The sequence below is a fragment of the Mus caroli genome, unplaced genomic scaffold (genome assembly GCF_978045245.1).
Source record: "Mus caroli unplaced genomic scaffold, Mus_caroli_1 scaffold_1, whole genome shotgun sequence".
Classification (NCBI taxonomy): Eukaryota; Metazoa; Chordata; class Mammalia; order Rodentia; family Muridae; genus Mus; species Mus caroli.
In genome coordinates, this window is record NW_028227256.1 from 14,121,855 (window position 1) to 14,145,553 (window position 23,699).

At 39.7% G+C, this 23,699-nt stretch overlaps 1 protein-coding gene across 3 annotated transcripts in view; it reads left to right on the plus strand.

Annotated features, from left to right (window-relative positions):
- Gdap1 (ganglioside induced differentiation associated protein 1) overlaps positions 1-20,683 on the plus strand; it is a 73,235-nt gene extending 52,552 nt beyond the window's left edge. For 2 of the 3 annotated variants that reach the window (XM_021168386.2, XM_085835840.1), the window contains exons 4-10: positions 1,580-1,703; positions 2,151-2,465; positions 3,801-3,993; positions 13,836-14,009; positions 15,261-15,355; positions 16,696-16,810; positions 17,908-20,683. In XM_021168386.2, coding sequence (XP_021024045.1) covers positions 2,349-2,465; positions 3,801-3,993; positions 13,836-14,009; positions 15,261-15,355; positions 16,696-16,810; positions 17,908-18,290 — 1,077 coding nt within the window. In that variant the 5' untranslated portion in view covers positions 1,580-1,703; positions 2,151-2,348 and the 3' untranslated portion in view covers positions 18,291-20,683. Of the gene's footprint in view, positions 1-1,579; positions 1,704-2,150; positions 2,466-3,800; positions 3,994-13,835; positions 14,010-15,260; positions 15,356-16,695; positions 16,811-17,907 lie in introns of those variants that run through there. The other variant, XM_029482873.2, reaches the window with a different exon arrangement.
- The last annotated feature ends 3,016 nt before the right edge of the window (positions 20,684-23,699 follow it).

Below are 23,699 nucleotides of genomic sequence, written 5' to 3' on the forward strand. Positions count from 1 at the left end.
TGTCTGCATTTATATGTTACTTCACCTTTTTTCCTTACTGCTTTTAATATTCTATCTTTATTTAGTGCATTTGTTGTTCTGATTATTATGTGTCAAGGGGAATTCCTTTTCTGGTCCAGTCTATTTGGAGTTCTATAGGCTTCTTGTATGTTCATGGGCATCTCTTTCTTTGGGTTAGGGAAGTTTTCTTTAATTTTTTGAAGATATTTACTGGCCCTTTAAATTGAAAATCTTCATTCTCATCTATACCTATTGTCCGTAGGTTTGGTCTTCTCATTTTGTCCTGGATTTTCTGGATGTTTTGAGTTAGGATCTTTTTCATATTTTGCATTTTCTTTGATTGTTGTGTCCATGTTTTCTATGGATTCTTCTGCACCTGAGTGTCTCTCTTCCATCTCTTGTATTCTATTGCTCAAATCTATGGCTCCTGATTTCTTTCCTAGGATTTCTATCTCCAGATTTGTCTCCCTTTGGCTTTTCTTTATTGTTTCTTCTTCTATTTTTAGATCTTGGATGATTTTTTTCAATTCCTTCACCTGTTTTGTTGTGTTTTCCTGTAATTCTTTTTGGGATTTTTGTGTTTCCTCTTTAAGGACTTCTACCTGTTTAGCAGTGTATTTCTTTAAGTGACTTATTAATGCCCGTCTTAAAATCCTCTACCAGAATCATCAGATATGATTTTACATCGGAATCTTGCTTTTTTTGGTGTGTAGGGATATCCAGGACTTGCTGTGGTGCGAGTACTGGGTTCTGATGATGCCGAGTGGTCTTGGTTTCTGTTAGATATTTGCTTTTCACTATTTGGTAATCTCTGGCGTTAGATGTTCTAGCTCACTCTGGTTGGAGCTTGTTCCTCCTGTGAGTCTGTTAGCCTTTGTCAGTACTCCTGGGAGACTAGCTCTCTCCTGAGTCCTGGGGGTCAGAGCACTCCCTGGAGGCCAACTCTCCTCTGGTGGAGAAGCTGCACAGGGGTCTGAGGATCAGCTCTTCCTCCTGGCTGAGGATGAAGGCCCGAAGGGACCCTGTCCAAGAAGGTCTGTTGCTTTTGTGGCCCATGTGCTCTCCTGCATGGACCTGCCTCAGATAGACCCCAGATAAAAAATGGCGATCACACCTGAATTCCAAGGACTGGGCTCTGGCTATAGGCAAGCCCTTCTCTTGTGGGGAAGGTGCACAGAGGACTGAGGGTCAGCTTTGCCTACTGGCTGTGAATGAAGGCCTGAAATGATCCTGTCCAAGAAGCTCTGTTGCTTCTGAGGTCTGTGCTCTCCTGTGCGGCCCCCCTCTGAGAGACCCCCTGAATAGAAAATCAAGATAAGAATTCTTAAGAAGAGTGCTCTCTAGTTCCCATTTGAATTTGCCTGACTTCCACATACTGATCATAGAACCCCTTTGTTATAGAGCAGCTTTGTCATGGCACTAATCCTTGGCAACCCTATCCACAGTGAGTCTTTGGTCAGATCATGTCTTGGTCACATGATGCCGATGTCAGTGTGAATGAATGTCTTCCTCTTTTTCCTTATATGTATATTATTTCCAAATCCTACCTGATTAGTCTTTATGTGCATCTGCACTCCAGAACGGGACATCAGACAATCTGAGCTGCCATGTGGTTGCTGGAAATTGAACTTAGGACCTTTGGAAGAGCTCCTAACCACCAACTCATCTCTCCAGACCCACAAAGAGACTATTTTTAAGGCCTTGTGAGTAGTATTGCCATTTTGTTTACTGTCTTATTTATCTACTCAGTTCTCACAAAAAGCTTACAAATGAAATAAAATAATCTCTATTTCAAAAATGAAAACAGCAGGACATGATCTCAGGTATTTCTGATATGAACATTCACACTTAATCAATAGGCAATTTTACATTACCATTGTTGATTTATTTTTAAAATACATACTTTGTACTCCATTGTAATATATTCTAATGAAAATTAATTGATACTTAATTTTATTGCTTTGCTCTCTAGAACTCTCCCACCTAAGTAAAAACCCTGAATGTCTTGTGAAACCGGTGCCTTTATGCCCAAGCAACGTCCAAGGTCCAGGAGTATCATTTGCTGTTATCATTTTTCCTTGCCTTAAAAGCCAGACAGTCATATTTTAGAAAAATTCTCTACCTAAAAGTCATCTCATTACATCTCACAGATGATCTCTTAAGGGCCTCAGCCGACTAGGCAGCACAGCGTCCATGGGGAGAAACTACATTTCCCAGAAGCCAGTTCGACCGCGGAGGAAGTCCTTTACGCAACAGGGGGCCTTGAGAAAACCAAAGGATGCTTGCTGCTGCAAGTATCTGCAGAGAGCAGGCCAACCCATAAGGCTGCCTGAGTCCTTGCACGCGAAATGGCTCGGAGGCAGGACGAGGCGCGGGCCGGTGTGCCCCTGAGTGTTGAAGGCCCGCCGGACATGGAGGTCCGCCTCATTCTGTACCACTGGACGCACTCCTTCAGCTCTCAAAAGGTAAAGGCCTGTAGACGAGGGCTGCACTCGGTTTCAGCACCAGGACAGCTCCCGCGGCGTGCCTTGTGGGCCTCCAAGCGGCTGGACCCCGGGGGTGCATTCAGAACTGGGGTGCACTAAGTGCACCAGCAGAAATGAGATGATTCGGGAAGGCAGTGACTCAGGTACTGCCTGCCTCTCAGGAAGCGCCACTAAGAAGCGTCGCGTTCCGCGTTTGGCCTAGAGGTTTTGTCCTGGAGAGTGAGGGGAGGGGTTCCTTCCTGCAACCCCTTGATCTACTTTACTCCTAACCCCCAGAAAGAAGGAAGGAAAGAAAGAAAATAAGTAAATTATAGTTTTGAGACAGGGTCTCGAGGTGCAACCCTGCCCAAACAGCCTGACCTGTAGACCAAGTTGGCTCGAATTCATGGGAACTTTTCTCTCTCCACTCTTCTACTTTTGGGATTGCAGTCTTGGTTCATCATGACAGCTCTTCCTTAAAAATGGATAGATAGATATAGATAGATAGAGAAGGAAAGAAAGAAGTTAGGTGTTTAAGCTCAGAGATAGAGTCCTTGTCTAGCAGGCCCAAGGTTTCGTAATGCCTAGCATTTAAGGGGTATGCGGTGTGGGGGCAAGACAAATTCATATAAAGGCACCACCCCTCACCAAGGGAATGAAAATGCTTCTATATTTCCAAATTTGCATTCTTTATCAAAGTTCCAAACATATATTTGTACTTAGGTTGGTTCTTTTTTGGATTCCCCTAGAGCTGGAGTTACAGGCCCTGTGAATCACCCAGTGTGGATGCAGGGAATCAAGAGCAGTACATTTTCTCAAACCCGTGCTTCTCAATCGTCCTAGTGCTTCAACCCTTTAATACACTTCCTCATGTTGTGGGGAACACAACCATAAAATTATTCTCATTGCTATTCATAACTGTAAGTTTGCTGCTGTTATGAATTGTAATGTAAATATCGAATATGTAGGACATTTGATATGTGCTTCCTGTGAAAGGTTCGATTGACCCCCAGGTTGAGAACCACTGCCTTAACTGCTATGCCAGCTCTTCAGTCCTGTACATCCCGGGAGAACACATAGTTTGGTTTAGGGCACAAAGATCACAGCGGTGATGAGGAAAGAACAACTGTAATGAAGACAAAATAATTTTCATTCCTGATATTTTCTTCTGTAATGCTGTCAGTAAGCTGCCAGAATGCTTCTTATTCATTCCTTCTAGGAACAGACTTCGTGCACTGAACTTGTAAAGTACTTCTGGCTCAGGAAGGCAACTAGGGTTGTTTAGCTGTATCCAGGGAAGGTGAGAACAGCAGTAACCCCTGTGAACTCTTGCAGGTGCGCTTGGTAATTGCTGAAAAGGCACTGAAGTGCGAGGAACACGATGTAAGTCTGCCCCTGAGTGAGCACAATGAGCCTTGGTTTATGCGTTTGAACTCAGCTGGAGAAGTACCGGTCCTTGTCCATGGGGAGAACATAATCTGTGAGGCCACTCAGATCATTGATTATCTTGAGCAGACTTTCCTGGATGGTAATGTTAAGGCTATTTGTAATTTCTTGGTTTAATTTCAATATAGACACCCCCATTCTCTCTCCCTCTTCCCCTCTTTCTCTCTCTCTATTTTATTATGCTGGTTTAGTGATTTAAAAACCTTTTCCATTTCCATAAGCACAAAAATGTAGGCCAAAATTCAAATCAGCCAGTGTGAATGTTTGAAAGAATCTCAAGTGGAGTTGCAATGTTAATATCAAACTTTCAAATTCACTTGCACTTTCGTGGTGGCGATTTATTATTATTTTAAAAGTAAGATTCATGATGTTGATTCTTAGTATATATTGTGTAAATCATTTTCATCTTAAAAATGAGAAAAAGAAGAATCAATGCTAGAGAAGGACCATTTGCCGTTTTCTTTGCCATGTACAAATGCTTCTTTCTGCTGGCAGCCTCTTCAGGTCAGCTGCAGCTTGGTGACAGGGCCAGGTTGGCACAGTGACAAGGCTGACCACTAGCAGAACTGAGAGTGGAGCCCAGGCTCCAGGCTTTTATTTTAATTCTCTGCCAGACATTGCTCTCCAAGTGAGCCAGCTGCTTATCTCCTGCTGTGCTGGTGCTAACTGGGTAGTTAAGTTCAGCATACAGCCCAAAATTAAGGGAGCCATGGAAGGAAATGAATGGGCCAAAAAGTGTCAAAGGTATTCAGGAGGAAAATGGATATTAGACCTCATGGGGGAAATAGACTAGGGACTTGTAGTCTTTTTATTTGGGAGGAAATGTGCCATCATTCTTAATTTAAGTGTTAATAGTCCAGAATTCTGTCAGAAGTTTTCATTAAAGTTGGCCTTGGCCTAAACCAACTGGTATAAAGAACCACTTACTTTTCACTGCTACCTGCTGTCCTTGTGTGTTTCCACGCTGGGGACTGTGCTGAAAATGGGGGTACATTGACTTAATATACATTCTTTCAACCTTGAGCTTTTTGGAAATGGATAAGACTGTTATTAATATGTATTTCTTGGGAAAACATTAATAGGACCAAAGCAAAAATAGTTTTGTAAAAATTTATTTTAAATGACTAAAATTTAGATATTATTTAGATATTTTTATGTATTATATACAATATATGTTAGATCTTATATAATCAGATACACTACCTATATAATATGTGAGAACCAATACTTAAACCTCTGGTACCATTGCTTGAACTAATACAGCTGTATCGTTATTCCAGGTCTTCCTTCACTTTTGCCTGTTCTCTTGCTTACCTCATAAGAAACAATGCTTTAGAGTAAATGTTAAATGTAGTTGTTTTCTTAAAATTCCTTAGCATTTGCTGTTATTATAAGCTAAAATATATTCTGAGTTTTGCTAAGTTATATAGAGAGAGCACAACCAAATGGGGTAAAATAGGTTTTGTTGGTTTGTTTGCTTTTGAAGTAGAAATCAGTAGCTCAGGTTGTTCTCCGCTACTGTGTGGAAGTAACTTTTTTTTTTTTTGATGGGTTTATTGCTGAGATAAAGCCCTGTGACTGAGTGACAGGATGGGAGTGTGGGAATGGTGAGCTTCAGTTCTGCTTGAGTGTCGCTAGGGGTGGAGCTGTCAGCTCTGACTCCTGGCCAGATGCTGATGTCGATGAGGTTTTATAAGAACTGAGCTGGTGATGGTAAAACAAATCCAACTAACTCTCACTTCTTGTTCTACACTCCCAGGAGAGTAGCTATTCAAGTGGAGAAGATAAAAAGATTAAGACACCCATAATTTTAGGCAGATATGACAACCACACCTGTTTTCAGGTCAAGGTAGAATTTACCTCAGGATATTGAGATTTAAAGAAGCAACAAACATACGCATTACAACAATCATAGTCCAGACAGCTAGCATCTGTCATCAAGGACTCAAGGGAATAGGAAAGGAGCCAAAACAATATATAACCAAATGTCATCTCATTGTTAAGAAACAGGACAGATAAACGACCAACCTTTGTCAAAGTGTGTTCCATCACCAGCATCACCAGCATCATTGGCACCATCTGAGAGACTGTTTACAATGCACAGTTTCAGACCATATAGCAAAGCTGTTGGGTTATAATCTTGTTTTAGCAAGAACCCCAAGTGATTTATATGTGCTGTACAACGTTAGACTAATGCTATAAATTACTGTGTTGTGCTCAAAGCATTGCAGCAAATTACTCTGTATGGCAAAGTTCTAGGATGTACTGCCAACTTGGCTTCTTTTTCTTTTTCATTCTTTCCAATTGGAGAACTACCTTCCTGGGAAGAGGAAGGAGTGAAATGCTAGCTGATTGGACCTGCTTATCTCTGCCACTGATAACGTTGCCAAAGTTTAAAAGAAAACTTTTCATTTTCAGTCCTTATGTCTGCCAGTAGAAGGAACTGACTTAAGCTTTACATTGTTGGAGAATGTTATAAATACCTTTAAAATGTGTCTACTGTGTGTAAGTCTTGGTTCACTATATAATGGTCCAAATAGAACATTTGAGATTATAGAATATTCTTATGGAATAAAGAGACAGCTATGACTAGAGGATGGTAGGTAAAACACATCTGGGGATGAATTAATTATGACACTGAAGAATGCTGATGAACAGACTTAATACATTAAGTTGGCCCTCCAGCTATAAACTCTTGTTTTACTTATTCATATTTGAATTACTTTTAAGTCACTGTGAGGTCAGAGACTACCTTATTAAAAGGTGTGCCCCTATGCTTTCTGAAAGTAGATACTCCAGAATAGATATTTAATAAATAATACTGAATGGATAAAATGATTCAATTATTGATGTATCTGCCACCCTGGATGGGGCTTTGTAGTGCTCTTTTACTTATTGGTTGATTGATGGATTAAAGTTGTAAGAGTCAACCCACAGCTGGCTTCATGTGTGCTGGGCAAGTGATCTATCCCTAAGCTACTCTGCTAGCCCCCAGTGGTGGTTTTTTTATAAAGCTTCTGTTTCCTGACCTGAGCTTAATATACAAATGAGTAAGGATATTAAAGAAATGGTACAGTGGCTGGAGAGATGGCTCAGTAGTTAGAGCACTGGCTGCTCTCCCAGAGGACCTAGGTCTAATTCTCAGCGCCATTACGGAGGCTCACATCTGTCTGTAACTCCAGTTCCAGGGGATCAGTCATCCTCACACAGACATATATGCAGGTAAAATACCTGCATTTGAAATTAAAATGAAATGGTACCATATTTATGAATGCTGGAAAAGCTATGATCATTAAAATGAAAACTGTCTAATAAAATGTTTCTTGTGGAATAAGAATAAACTAGAAAAACACGATGAAGTTTAGCAAGGCTAATGTAACACATGAATTTTGTCTTTTTTTTTTTTTACTATAAACAATTGACAAGTGGGATTTTATTATTAAAAGTCTTCTGAATAGCAAGTAATTAAAATTAGCATACATCATGACCAAAACATATTTGCCTACTATATGTCTGGCAGAATATTCTTCCAGAATATATATTTTTAATTTTTTATAATTTTTTATGATCTTTGTTTATAGTCCAGATTTTATCCCCCTCCTGGTCCACCCTCTGACTGTTCCACATCCCATGCCTTCCCCCTGTCCTCTGCCCCACGTCTCCTTGAGGATGTACCCCTCCCCCACCCCGCCAGACCTTCCCACTTCCTAGGGCCTCCAGTCTCTTGAGGGTTAGGTGCATCTTCCTCTGATTGAGTCCAGACCTGGCAGTCCTCCGGTGTATGTGTGTTGGGAGCCTCATATCAGCTGGTGTATGCTGCCTGGTTGGTGGTCTAGTCTCTGAGAGATCTCGGGGGTCTAGGTTAGTTGATACAGCTGGTCCTCCTACAGGGTCGTCCTCCTGCTCAGCTTCTTCCAACTTTTCCTTAATTCAACCACAGGAGTCAGCAGCTTCTGCTCATTGGTTGGGTGTAAATATCTGCACCTGATTCTTTCAGCTGTTTGGTCTTTCAGAGGGCAGTCATGATAGGCCCCTTTTTTCTGAGCATTCCATAGCCTCAGTAATAGTGGGCCCTCCCCTTTAGCTGGATCCCACTTTGGCCCTGACGCTGGACCTCCTTTTCCTCAGGCTCTTCTTCATTTTTGTCCCTGCAGTTCCTTCAGACAGGAACAATTATGGGTCAGAGATTTTGACTGTGAGCTGGCAACCCCATAATCCCTCACTTGATGCCCTGTCTTTGTGCTGGAGGTGGGCTCTACACATTTCCTTTCCTCATTGTTAGGCATTCCATCTAAGGCCCCTCCCTCTGAGTCCTGAACATCTCTCACCTCCTAGGACTTTGGTACATTCTTGTGTCCCACCCCCTCCCCCAACCTCCAACCTCCCAAGGTTGGTTGTTTCCACTCTTTCTGCTGGCACTCAGGGCTTCAATCCTGTTCCCCTACCCAGTACCTGATCATGTTCCCCTCTTCTCCTCCCTGTCCATTTTCCCAGTCGGTTCCTTCCATCCCTCCCTCCCTCCCCCGTCCTGTGATTGCTTTCTTCTCCCTCCCAAGTGGGATTGAGGCATCCTTACTTGGGCTCTTCAGCTTGTTGACCTTTTTGAGTTCTGTGGATTGTATCCTGCGTGTTCTGTAGTTTTTTGGCTAATATCCCCATATTAGTGAGTACATACCAGGCATGCCCTTTTGGTTTTAAAACTTAGTTGCAATTAGAATGGGTAAGTGACCTGGTTGTTAGTAAGTTGCCAGGCTTGTGTAGTCTTTGGGTTGTTTTTAAAAGTATTGGTTCTATCCAGACCAGAAAACTGTAGTGGTCTGCATTCTAAACTGTTCATACTACTTGCCATTTTGTCTTTCTAAAATGGTCTACAGGAGTGTTAGGATGGTGATAAGTATGGTTTGATGAGTTGCATCATTATCCGTAGGTATAGTAAGAGCCCTGTATGTATGGTCATTTAACTAAAGACCAAAATGTTGTGAACTAGTGTCTGCTGTGAGTTGCTATCCTTTGTTAGCCAATCATTGAGAAGTATGCTAAAACAGTGTTTTGCTCAATCATTTTGTATATCCATATTCATATATTTGCATCCTGTGTTTTTGGGATATCTGTTAAACAATTGGCACTTGTACAGAAGAAATTTGAATCAGAAAGCTTTTTAAGTCTAAACCCAAAATAATGATTATCTAAGTTGGATAATAGACTTCTCCTTCCTTCCTTCCTTCCTTCCTTCCTTCCTTCCTTCCTTCCCTTCTTCTTCTTCTTCTTTGTTCTTCTTCTTCCTTCTTCTTCTTCCTTCTTCTTCTTCCTTCTTCTTCTTCCTTCTTCTTCTTCTTCCTTCTTCTTCTTCTTCTTCTTCCTCCTCCTCCTCCTCCTCCTCCTCCTCCTTCTTCTTCTTCTTCTTCTTCTTCTTCTTCTTCTTCTTCTTCTTCTTCTTCTTCTTCTTCCTTCTTCTTCTTCTTCTTCTTCTTCTTCTTCTTCTTCTTCTTCTTCTTCTTCTTCTTCTTCTTCTTCTTCTTCTTCTTTCTTCTTCTTCTTCCTTCTTCTTCTTCTTCCTTCTTCTTCTTCTTCTTCTTCTTCTTCTTCTTCTTCTTCTTCTTCTTCTTCTTCTTCTTTCTTCTTCTTCCTTCTTCTTCTTCCTTCTTCTTCTTCTTCTTCTTCCTTCTCCTTCTCCTCCTCCTCCTCCTCCTCCTCCTCCTCCTCCTCCTCCTCCTCCTCCTCCTCCTCCTCCTCCTCCTCCTTCTTCTTCTTCTTCTTCTTCTTCTTCTTCTTCTTCTTCTTCTTCTTCTTCTTCTTCTTCTTCTTCTTCTTCTCATGGAGTTAAGTTTGATATTCCCAAGGGAAAGACTTTGGCTAAGGAAGAATTTAGAAGTTCTCCATTATAACTGCTCAGCAGAGGGTCATCTGAGAATGTTCTCTGCATCCATTCTCTCAGGACCATTTAGCAGACATTAATTAGGTGCAAGTTCATGAGATGTGCAGGTATAGTTCACAGACCTTAAATCATTAGAAACTTGTTGGTTTTGAAAGATATTTTCTATCTACAGTTGGACAAGAATATCTTGCCTCTCCTTAACATGTGCATATGCTGTTACTATTCAGTTTATCCATGTTGCCTTTTTCAATCTGGCATATAATAAAGAAAATTATGTTAAAGCAACACATTAATTAAGCTAGGTGAGATGTGACAGTGAACAAACACAGGAATGGGGGACAGGACAAGGTAAATAAACACATCAATGAGGATGTTTAAATTCAACTATATCTTGTGTTATCCTAAATCTGTCAGTAAAATTTAATAAAGGAAAAGTGGCATGAAATATGTAGAAAATGCTAGAACATATGCTTTTTTATTACTGCCAAATAGCTCAGGGACAGCCTGGAGTCCTAGATGTTATATGGTATTTTTATATTTGATGTATAACAGTTCTCAGAAAATCATGTCTGGTGTCTTATGTCTATCATTTAAAATACTGTTAGAATATAGGATTTGGTTTGGAAATAAATTATTCTGGCACAATAAAAATAATATAGAAGTATGGTTGGGAAATATAAGTTGATTTTTAAGACACAATTTCATCACTATACACTGAAACTTAACCATAACATTAAAAGAATATTAATTTTGAAGTCATTTTATTTTATTTAAAACATTTTATAAATTTATTCTATTATATATGTATCAGTATTTTAGGTACTTGAGATTTAATCCAGTGCCTTGTAAATGATTAGCAAAATTTTTACTGAACCAACCCCCAGCTCCTATTTATTTTTCTTCAAGTCACTAAAGCTGGCTTGCATTATTGCAACCTTACTTCCAATGCTTTCACCCCCTTTTATCACCGCTTTTAAAAACTCACACACTTCCTTTCCTGACCCCATTTGCTTTATATTATCCACACTGATGACAGAGGGAGAATACCAATAAAATGTACTTTAAAAATATCTTTACAATGACACTCTATGGAAGAATTAGGAATAAAGTAAACTGATATTGGAGGGAGGATGTGTATAATTCAAGAGAAATTACCACTCTCATTTTTGTTTGGTTGCTTGAGTACTTGCTACTTAGCCCACACTGGCTGCTAAATGCTGGAATTGCAGGCATGCACCACTTGGTGGACTCAATTGTCTTTTGAAGAACTTTTCAGAGGCAGTGAATGCTACTGTGCTTTGCTCTTAAAGAAGGTGGTCTCTGTGGCACCGACAGGGCACCCATGAAATATTTGGGGAAAGGGAGCTAGTACAAGGACATGGGTAAAGTGGGTATCTTAGATTGTACCTGAAAAAGTTCTTCAGCAGATAGTGACTACCAGTGGACCACTAGATAGGAGAAAATTATGTTCATGGCTTTAAGTGTTTGTTCTCCTTTGAAGAAGTCAGACTTAGCCAGATGGATCATACCCAGAAAACAATTAAATGTTACTATTCTTCCTTTCATTCACTTTTCTGGGAAGGAAGTGGTATGTTCTTTTGGAGAAAGCTCTAGGGCTTGGCAGCAGAAAGCAGCTCTACCCAGGAGCCATAAACTTGTCATTTGGGAAGTGTTCAAAAATGTATTGTTTATGGTTATTAACCTGAGGCTCCTGGACTGCCAAGGCAATGCTTCTTAGTGGTTTTAGATTTCTTTGTCATAAAAACTATTGAGGACACTTGAGAGCTTTGGTTTATATGGGTCAATATTTACTGTTTAGAAGTGAATCAGAAAACTTTTAACATCCTAGAACACTCAAGTGTCTAAGGCTGTCACTTGTCATAGAGCCAGTGGGTTTTATGTTGCCCCTGGAAAGCTTGACTATAACTGGAGAGGTAACAAGAGTGAAAAGGCATTAGCATCACAGTGTTACTCTAAAAAGCCTAGAATTTGTTAATCCCCTCAATGTGCCTCTGGGAAATCTGTGGATCCTCAGGTCATACATTGAGAACTCTGTGGATCTATAAGTGGAAGGAGAGTTGAGATCTTAGAAGGGTGTAAAAATTATCTTTAACTTTGCTTATTTCTAACAGGAGTCTGCCATTCTTTTATTACTAATATAGATAACCCAAAGCAGTTAAGAGTGTGTTGACTTTGTTACCAATAGAAATCCCAGATATGTCCCTAGCATAGTAAATTATTATTGATGTTTTGATACTTTTATGTTAGGGCAGTTATCAGATCTGCTGCTTGGTATTACTACTGTGTTAGAGAAGTATATATGTTAGTATATTATAAATGAGTAGTATGTTGTTAATATGTCCTAAGAATCTCTGTAGTGCCATGTCTTTTATGCATCTAAGGACATTATTATTTTGGGACAAGCCCAGTGGCACATGCAAAGGCAAGAGGGCCTCAGTATTTCATAGCTTCTGGTTTATTGTACTCATGGAAATGGATTGGTTGGGGACCTGGAAATCCTGATGAGGTCCTGAAAAGTCTGTGTAAGGAGCTAACTAAGGCTTGTTGTGCTGAGAGGCTGGATGTGGTCTAGGCACATGGGGTTTGTAATGAGGCATTGTAGTCCATGCTTGTTGTTATTCTAAGGCAGCTCTTAGCATTCTACTGTCTAGATGGGAATCAGATATTTGTCTACTACTCTGAGGAATGATCCCTGCTTTTTTTTTTTTTTTTTTTTTTCTTAGAGAGTTGGAAATTGCTGTCTGGCTTAAAAAGCTTGTTTGTCTTGGTCTGGCATTAGAAGATCTTGCTAAAAATGCTCTGTTAATGGCAACCAACACTGAATTGTCAGTGTTTAAGAATGAATGTGGGATGCTCAGAGCATTCTGAATTCAATATAGAACATGAGCCAAGAAATGAGTAAATAAAAAAAAATTGAGGCTCTTCCTTGCACTAGTGGAAATAAGCTAGTTGGCATTTTTCAGAGCATTTTAAGAGGCAGATTGGGAAATGATTCTGAAGAGACATAACCTTGCCTTTTGGGTTTCATTCTTCACTTTTTTCTTTGTGGATACTCTTTGAAATATAAGTTCTTAGAAGATATGATGGTGTAATAAGTAGAGTAGAGTATTAGTAGTGGTAAGGTTATATTTGTTTTGTTTTACATAGAGGAGCTGTGAGATCCTGGGTTAACTTTCCAGTATCCATGTTCTAGTCTCTGTGTTAAGTACTACAGGGCTTTCAAGTGTAAGTATTCTAGAGTAATTCTCAACTTGGGGATGTGTTCACTTACTATAATTTATCATGTCCTGAGTATGTGTTAAATAGTTATTAAGCTTGAGGGGTCTAATGGAGCATGTTATGTGCTTCCAAATCACAAAGGTTTTACAATCTAGATTTTCACCAGCAAGTGAAGAGTTAGGCAGAATGAATTTGCCAGGCTTAAATTGCTAGAAATCTAGGGAAAGTGAAATGGGTTTTTGAGCAAAAGCCTTTCCTACTTTATATAGATTGTTATTTCATGGTCATTTAGTAACAGTGGGGCCACTGGTGGTATTGGTTGACACTTAGAAAAGAATGGCTCTTATTGCCTTCTCATAATAAATACTAGCTCTCCTATACTTTACCACCTACACTATAGTTTCTCATCCCCCCGAACATTCATGAAGTGAAAAGATGCAACTATGTACAAAGTGACAGGCCTATAGCAGAGCACAGTTAGTGTTTTATGGCATGTACAGGAAGACACAACTGAGACAGTTGGGTATAGGAGGTGAGGGCATGTTTCATGAGGAAGTGATGGACCTGAGGGTTGGACTTGAGGGTTGAGCAGGAATTTACAAGGTGGAAAAATGAGAGGATGCTGGCAGGTCATGGTTTGGATTCTGATCTGGAACATAAATCTAATTCAAAAGTTGAATATCTGGGCCGGAAAGACTTCATTTTGTGAATGTGCAACTATAATGAGATGTTAATAAGGCATTTAGATATTATGTCTTATTTGTAGCTGTCTTCCAATTTTGTATTTATATTTTCTATGTGTGTTTTAGAAAGAACCCCCAGGTTAATGCCTGATGAAGGAAGCATGTATTACCCACGGGTGCAGCATTACCGAGAGCTTCTTGACTCCTTGCCAATGGATGCTTACACACATGGCTGCATTTTGCATCCTGAGCTCACTGTGGATTCCATGATCCCCGCTTATGCAACCACAAGGATTCGCAGTATGTAAAAATCTCAAAAGTCAGGGACTGATTCTTCTTGAAGTTTTGTATCATTTTTGAGACTTGCTATATCTTCTGGTTACTGAGGGAAATGGGTCAATAGGATTGTTGAGTTTGTTTCATGGAAATGCATGGGACTGCATCAATTCAATAACCTGTCAGGTTAATCTGTTCCTGAGAAGTTTAACTAGATATATATTGTCTATCAGGCCTAATTTGTCAGCTTGTAGTCTTGAGGCCAAACTTGAATAAAAATTAGGAAGGTAATTGATAGAAAGGCTGAGAACATGATATGTTCTCAAAAAGATGAACTGAGAATCTGAATGGCTGACACCTTCTTGGATGTACGGGTAACTTGGTTCACATAGTTCATGAAGGGAGGAAGCTGGATGAGAGGATGTGTAGCCATCACTTCTGTGTTCAATGATTGGGAATTTTCTGAGATTGAGTTGCAACATCCAGCTTCTTCCCTACTTCCTGTCCTGAGGGTAGGTGGCATCAGTGTATGAGGTGTGGAGCAGGGGAAAGTGTGTTTTGCAGCATGGTTGGCTGTAGCTAGGAAGGACAGAGGTGGCACTGGTCACACTCAGGAGTCTTTGGAGACACTCAATCCCAAGTCTTCTAAACACAGAAACCATAGCTTTTTCTTACATGGCATATTACATTGTTGGTTCTATTACTTTTTCCTTGTTCCTTTTGGATACTTTTTCTTTTTCTTTTCCCATATCTTCTCTCCTCCCTTTCCCCTTCTCTCTCCTCTCTACACCCCTCTCTCCTGCTCACCCCTGCCCTCTCTCTTCTCCTTTCCCCTGCCCTCTGCCTAGCACTCTGTGTCCTTATATTCTTTTCTCTTCTCTTCATAAGTATTTATAATGTGATTTGAAATACAAACTGACTAAACCTTACTACCTATAGTTAACATTATTTTAAACAAGGTCTTCTCTTCCTTTCATCAGAGAAAGTGGAGAGTCATGGGAGTGTAAGGCAGTCCAACAGCATAGAGCACGAAGGTGCCAAGCCTTGCTTGAGCTGCTCACAACAGCTTCTCATGAAGTCCTTAGACTGTGTGCTAAGTATTTTGTCAATGCATTTTAAATGGGGAAACTGATGCAGATAAAGTATGTCCAAGGTATCAGCAGGCTACCAGTCCCAGAACTAACATTCTCAACCAGGGTATATTCCCACTTCTCCTTATGTCTGTGCCATGAGAGGAAGAATGCTGTTTTCATTTCAAAATGTTTTTATTATCAGGCCAGATTGGTAACACAGAGTCTGAACTAAAGAAACTTGCTGAAGAAAACCCTGACTTACAAGAGGCATACATTGCCAAACAGAAGCGACTTAAGGTAAGTGCCTGGCTTGCTATACTTCACACCACTTATTCTTTCTGAAAAAGAAGAATGCTATTTCTAGCACATCTTTGTACTATTGTAGATCATTGGTGCATGTGGCTCCTGTGGCCTGTGCTCTACTTTTAGAAATAGTCAGCATCTGAGCCAGGAGGATCACTGAGTTCCAGGCCATCCTGAGCTACAAAGTGAGATACAGTCTCAAGTACTCTCAAACAAAAACAAACTTTCAAGCAAAAAAAAATGTTTTTTCTTTATTATGTTTGATAGTCAGACCCATTGATAATTATCTGATAAGGAACTATTGAATATGGAAGGTGATGCATATAAGTTTTGGCTAATATAATGTAGGAGTCTCTCAGCAGGCAGCCTGCCACTTTAAGACCTCCATGTCTTGGGTGACTTGTTCTGTTCATCTTCAGGGACATCACTAGTCGTCAGTCTTTCACCTATGTTGGTTCTTTGCCCACACCCAGAAAGCACATGGAAGCTTTTTTTTTTCTGTATTGTGCATGTATCAAGCAGCACTCATGCTCTCCCTCAGCTTCCTGCCTTCCTTTTATCCTCTCTTAGATAGATGGGCTCTGAGTGCGTCCTCTATAGTTGTTCTCCTTACCTTCCACAATCACATTTAGACTTCTCTTATATTCTTTCTTTCCCCTTCTGGTGTGTGTGTGTGTGTGTGTGTGTGTGTGCACATGTTTCTGTATGTAAAGCCAGAGGGTGACAATAGGTGTTCCTCAGGACCATCTCTCCTTATTTTTGAGACAACATCGTTTATTGACTTGGATTTCACTGATTTGGCTAGGCTTGCTGAAGTCTAGGGATCTGTCTGTCTCTGCCTCCTCAGTTTGGTGTTACAAATGTGTTCTGCCACTCCTAGCCTTTAAAAAACAGTTCTGGTTCTTGAACTCTGGTCATCATGCTTTCAAGATAAACATTTTACAGACTGAGCGATTTCTCTCCAATGCCTGCTTTTTTTCTTGATGTTCTCATTAGTCACCTAAGGTGTCTCAAATCCTATTCTTTGGTTGAAGGCTAGAGGAGAATCTGTGTTTTTCCCCTTGTTTGTCTCTACTGGTTAACAGGCCTTCCAGGAGTGACAGTAAGTATTGGGTCTGCCCCTGAGCTGATATCACAGCTGGACTATTTCTTCATTTTGCTTTAGCTCTTCAAAGTTATTTTATATCTCCTCATTAAAAAAAAAAACTATGTAAAATGAGCAGGTTTTAATTCTAAAAGTATGCATGCATATGTATGTAAAACCTATTTTGTGTATTATAGTTTTCCTGTTGTTGTTATTACCATAAATAGCTTCTTTTTGGAATGTTAAATAGTCAAAGCTGCTTGATCATGACAATGTCAAATACTTGAAGAAAATTCTTGATGAGTTGGAGAAGGTCTTGGATCAGGTGGAAACTGAATTACAAAGAAGAAATGAAGAAACTCCAGGTAGGTTCTCATTGACTTTCTTTTTGATGAAACATGAAGGGCACTTGTAGGAACATTTTCAGACCCCTCTAACCATGTTCTTTTAAATCTGTTTCTGGGGTTGTTTCAATTCAGAAGCAGTTTTAAATATGCTATTTCATTCAGGAGAACTCTGGAATCTAGTTATAATCTAGTTGGTATCTGTGAGAAATGTGACTCAAGAAATGTTTTCTGTACGTTTTCAATAATGTCTGGGAGATGTGACCTTAACCAGCTTCACAAATTTTTAGAGTGGTTTGGTTGAATAATCCAGATAATTTCTTGTATGTCCTGTTTTTTTTTTTTTTTCTTCATCAGTTAGGGAAATAGCTTGCCTCTAAAGTGTAAAGTGGGAGCAAGTGGCAGCAAGTGAGTATAGTGGGCTCCAGAACATCTATAGGTTGCATCTGGGAGCCCCAGCAATCAGCCATTTTTCATGTTATACATGGGGATTATTTGTGCATTTTGACTGAAGACAGTGTTACCTGGAACTTCTTTCACAACAGGAGCACAGCTGGGTTTGTCAGTTTCCATCTGTCATCCCAGTACTTGTAAGGTTGAGGCAGAGGCATTGCCAGCAGTTCAAGAACTTTCAGAGATAGAGAGTAAGCCCTTATCTTAAGAAAAAAAAACTTAAAATAAATAAAAAGAAAGAACGACTGCCTTCTACTTTAAGAAAACGTAGTTATTCTTCTGTTCCATGAGGGTTAATTGGTTTCAGGAGCAACTGAAGATACCATACTCCACGGATGGTCAGGTCCTTTTTGTAAAATGATTTGGTATTTACATAACCTCCTGTGTACTTGAAGTCATTCTCGATTACTTTTAATACATAGTATAATGTGAAGGGCATGCAAATAGCTTTTATGGTGTATTGTATAAATGATAATGATAAGAAACAAAGGGACGTTTGTGGCTGACAAATGTCAAACATCTGTGAGTTTGGGATAACTCTGCATGACTGTGATGGCCAAGATGACATGTGATTATCTTTTCCCTTAGGTCTCAGACTGAAAATGGGAGCTGTAGTCTGTCTGTATCATCCTTGTCCCTAATTCTCATTCCTTTTCTCTGATTAGAGGAGGGCAACCAGCCTTGGCTCTGTGGAGAATCCTTTACACTGGCAGATGTCTCACTGGCTGTCACGTTGCATCGGCTGAAGTTCCTGGGGTTTGCAAGACGAAACTGGGGGCATGGAAAGAGACCGAACTTGGAAACCTATTATGAGCGTGTCTTAAAAAGGAAAACATTTAACAAGGTTTTAGGACATGTCAACAATATATTAATCTCTGCGGTGCTGCCAACAGCATTCCGGGTGGCCAAAAAAAGGGCCCCAAAAGTTCTTGGCAGCACCCTTGTGGTTGGTTTGCTTGTAGGAATGGGATATTTTGCATTTATGCTTTTCAGAAGGAGACTTGGCAGCATGATATTATCACTTAGACCCAGACCAAATTATTTCTAGGTTTGTTGGAATCTGTGGTAGCAGCACATCGAATCACTCATCCATTTGTCCAGACCCAGTGAAGATTTATCATTGGCAATTAGTAGAGAGCATACTTTATATAATTCACTGGGGAGTTCATGTGGGGGAAGGAGCTAATGATATGCTTTTTTCTTCTTTCTCTCTCTCTCTTTCTTCCTTTCTTTTTTTGTAGACAACATGACTTACTTCTAATCTATCCCTAAAGGCCAGTATAACTGCTGACCGATTGTGGGGTGGGGTGGGTGGAGACCTTTGATGGAGATTGTTAGTTCATGTTCTCAGGTATTTTTTGAGAGGTTGTAATTCGGAGCAGACGGTAATAACGACCCATGACTGCTCATAGTGCCTCACCTGAGAGCGACTGCAGGTCTGGGTGTTGAACAGTTGCAGGATTCCTCTGGGACTCAGAAGGCATCTTTGTTACACTAGACAGAGTTCAGACACAAAAAAGACATTGTACTGATTCATCTTTCACTAGCAGCTTTAGGCATAAGTAAAGGAGAAAATGAGAGAGGGGAGAAAGAAAATGAGAGAATGAAGTACATCCAGAATAGAGCAGTAGATTCTAACCTCCAGTGGCCTTCACTGCTGCCCATGGTTGCCTCTCTCTTTGGGAAATTTCACATATACCTACTTGTGGTCATGTACTCTCCTTAACTGAGAACTTTTAGGGAGGAGAGGGATGGGAAGTTAGTGGGGATAGTATACTGGGGAGAAACCTACACACTGCATAGAAAACACTTCATTTGACCTTAATTATGAGTTACACTTGTTAATTTAATAAGATTAAGTTATTATGCACTTGAATGAGATCCCCACTGAAACATATGTCTAGCACTTTTATGAATGTCTAAAAGGATAGTAGGGTAGTCTTCATGGCTCCCATGGCCACGTGAGATGCTCATCCTGTGTATGATTATCTTCAGTCCTGGGAGCCTTGGCCTCTACAGCCCTATTTATGCATACAAGCAATATATAGATGACTGTCTCAAGTAAGTATGGCTTATGGATGGTAGTGGATAATTTGATGAGAACTAGATATGCTTATTTTTATTTGGGGAGACTAGTACATTCATGCACAAACTGTTGGCCAGGCTTTGTATTTGTTTATGATTATTGACAGAGCTTTAAATTAAAGAATAAAAGTAAAAGCTGGCATTAGATATTGACAGCTAATTTGGGAAAGATAAAATATATAGCTAGCTAGATGTCTACCCATACTCATCCATGTGTGTTTAAATATTTGGGGGATATCTCAGTCCATATGGAAGAGACAGTTCATGGATGACCTAGGAATAACCATCAGACTATAATGCATGATTTTTGCTCAGGACAACCTCCTATTGAAGCAGGGAGGCAGTTTTCCTGGAGCTGGCTGTCAAAGCCTTAGGAGAAGCTTCAAGAGTCTGATGGGAATCTTGTCCCCAGACTGTGAGTAAAGAGAAAGTCTGCTTGGATGACCTCGGGTGAACTATGCACATGGCCAAAAAATGTACTGACGTTTATTGATAGGAAAATGTCACAACCAGAAAGCAATGGCTTTCTGATGATAAAAACAATTCTATAATTCCTTTTTGATTCTATTATTCCATTTCATAAACTAGATGTACTTTAAAAAAAACCCATATGAGCAGGATGTGTCCTGTTTGTAAAAAACAAGCAAAACAACAACATCAAAACAAAAACCCCTAACACCCCCATGTGAACTCAGATCTACAATGAGGAAATGCATGCAGCTTTTGTGCCATCTTCCTCTGCCCATCAATGTGTCATGCAGAGTGTCTGAATCTGCTTATTGCTAGGACATTGCTGTCATTGTATTTATACAACAGCCATAAAATTAACTGACTAGTAATTCAGAAGTTCTTACAATGTTCTGATAGAAATAAAAAGTGAGGCACAAAGAAGTAACAATGGGAATTTTGTTAAAAAATAATCTACAAAAGGTACTTATTTACTTGTGAAAGGATTGTTAAAGAGTGAATTTTCTTTCAGTGTATGTTATTATGGAGTCAGGAAATTATAATTTTCATCTGTAATTTATTTGGAGGTAGATATGTGCCTGTGTTAAAGGCGAGGCATCCAAGCCTCTTCAATGTTTTATAGGTAGGTATTCTTGACATTAGTGCTTTAAAAATATTTGTCTAGTAATAAAACCCTGACCACTAGATGTCGCTGTTCACCCAGTAGTCTAAGACTGTTCCATTAGGTTTGGCATGTGTGAAAGGTTTCAAGTGACAATAAAACATAAATGACCTTAGTTTCTGAAGCAAGGGCATCTTCATTAAGATTAGCCATCTGTGAAAAAGTTTGGGACAAATGTAGTATTGATTTCTTATGCTTTGTGAGTGATGTCAGCACCGTATGATAAGGAGGTGCACAACCACTGTTAGCCAAAGAGGCACTTTAATGCATCTTCTTTTTCAGGATCATTGGTAACTGGTCAATATGCTTCTCATGTGAAAAAAAAAAAGTATAAATGCCACAGCTAGAAAATGCCCAAGGCATTGAAAGGTTATGTTGTCTATTTCTTTCTTAACACACATGCACACTATTTTATTGGTACTGCCATTATATGCCTTTTGATTCTCAAGTCTGGTGAACTGCTTGCTCATTTTAGTAATTACTGCTATTGATATCAAAGTTGTAATGTATTGTTGATTGTCATGGGAAATTAAAGATATTATTCTGATGGTAAGATCAATAAAAATAATTTGAAAATAAATGTTTTCTGGGTCACAAAGGGCTACTTTAGAAATCTTTTTAAAATGACATATTTTCACATAAAATAACAGCGTCAGGACTGGAGTTGCTTAGTGGTGGAATCCTCGTCAACATATAGAAGGCTTGGGTTTAATCCTGGCATTGAAAAAGAAAGAAAATGAAAGCAATTAGAGGTAATAGAGAAAAGTCAGCAGTGCAGCTCTGAAGACAGGTAGTTGTGTCATGCTTTCATTGTAAGTCACTGAGTCAGCTGAAATACACACTCTATGGCTACACTGAGTGGCAGCCTAAAGAGGAATGTTGATGTTAGTTATTAGAGAAGGGCACTTGAGCATCGAGTGGGAGGGTCTATGGATTGCTCTCAGGATAGTTTATGTTTTTGACACAGCCATGTCTCTTCCTTTAATTGGGTATGGATGGTGAACATAGAATCTACCACAGCATTTCCAGTATCAGGAAGCCTAGCTATTTAATGTTATCCTGACACAAGCAAAGTAAGCAGAAGTCTCCTTGCCCTTATCTTCCTTGAGTTCACCAAGCAAAAGTCAATACCCATGGAAAGCCAAGGGAATGTGAAACTCATGTTGGAGAAGAAAAAGTCACCAACGGAAAAACACAAAAAGAAATTTAATACAACAGAATTAGTGTTAGATTTAAATTGCATATTATTTATATCAAATGTTGGCTCATTTGTTTTGTTTTCTGCACCAGCATCAGAATATTTTGCTTCCCAAATGCTGCCAGATAGTTTGCTGTTTTAGAAGGTAAGGCAGTGGATTCTAAGGCAATGAAACAAAGTCAAAAGAGTACAAGGATAGTGGTTTGTTTACTTATTTGTTACATTATGAAAATGAAGCAAGATGGAGAGGAAGAACTCACTGGAGGGTGAGCATACCCAGGAAAGCTGAAGCAGGGGTTCTAAGGATGGAGGACCAAAGAATTGGTGAGATGATAGAGGGAAACAAGTAGAACAGACTCCCTGGTTGAGACATCAAAGCCATGCCAGTTTGGGGACAAATACATATGTGATGGGCAGTGATCTACTCCTGTGCAAGTAGAGGGGTTATCTTAACTATAGATGCCTTGTCAGAACCTAAACATCGGCTTCTTAACAGCAGCATTGCAGTGTTGTTAAGCCCACACAGTGTAGACATATGCGTGAAAATGTGAATTTGTAAGTGAAGTATAATGTAAACTGTTGGGTTCCATGCTAAGAGAAAAGCCATGTGTATACTTCAATCCCCAGTCAAGTCATTTTGAGTATGTGAAGAGGTAGCCAGTGTGTATTTGTATAGTTTTATATGAGATTAAACTATATTTTGAATTTAACAATTTGGCAGTCAAAAGTTATCCATATAGTCATCAAACAATCACTATGTTAATAAGCATATGACATTTGCAGGCATTTTACATTTGTTGATTTTTGTCCATAAAGCAAAACTTTCATTAAGACAATTAAAAGCAGAAGAACCTGCATTATAAAAATGGCTTCAAAGTCTGTCCATGTTGACATACTTCCTCCAGCAATGCTACCTCTGAAACCTACCCAAGCAGTGTCACCAACAGAGGACCAGGCACCTGACAGTAGGAGGACATCTTCCTGAAACCACTGCAGGGATCAAATGCAGGCTATCATGCTTGCCAGGCAGGCACTTTGCTGACTGGACTATCCTTTGCCCCCATTACACTCTCGGTCTCCCATATTCTTTGTGATTTCATCTTAGTATCCATTTTCTAGCTCCATGACCTACAATCACATGTACAAAAGTCACACACCTCAATTTTAAATTTAGATTTTTCAACTCTGACTTATTTTACAATTCCAATTGCACATATAAAAAAATTTAATTCATAGTAATATTTTTTCTTCAAAGAACACTCAAGGCCCAAATGTAGTCATAGATGTTTTCTTCATATTTCCAGTTAGTAATTAAGGCTCTACATGCACTTTTCAGAAGACAGAATGAGGTAACTCCAAAACTATCTCCTAAGACCAATGTAACTGTGATGTCAAAACCTAGAAAAATGAATAAGAGAAGAAATCAGATCTTAAATATCTTTCATGAACAGTTTTTTTTTTTTTTGTGGTTTAGGACTGACAGAAATGTAAATACATTATGTGAGAGGGACAATGAGCTTGCATATAGACTCAAATCCAGGGATAATCCACTAGTGTCTCAGAACTCTGAATCTGTTCTGTAAGTCTGTCCAACACCATTTTAGCAAATTGCTAATGATGGTGAGAATTTGTGCTTGTCAGTGGGACTGAATTGACTAGCCACTCCCTTGAGACTGAGCTGACCACGGGACTCCAGGGCATTCCTACAGATGCAGCTTCTGGATTTCCTAAGGGTACCTGTTGGGTCCACAGAAAAGCTCTAAGACTAGACAATATCCAAAATGAAAAAAATTGAGGCCAGTCCTAGCACATGAGACAGAAAATATTTGAATACAGTGTCCAGTGTCCTAGTTAGGGTTACTGTTGCTGCAATGAAACAGCATGACCAAAGAAACTTGGGCAGGAAAGGGTTTATTCAGCTTACACCTCCATGTCACAGTTAATCATCAAAGGAAGTCAGGGCAGGAACTCAAGCAGGGCAGAAATCTGGAGTCAAGAGCTGATGCCAAGACCATGGAGGGGTGATGTTTGCGGTCTTGCTCCTC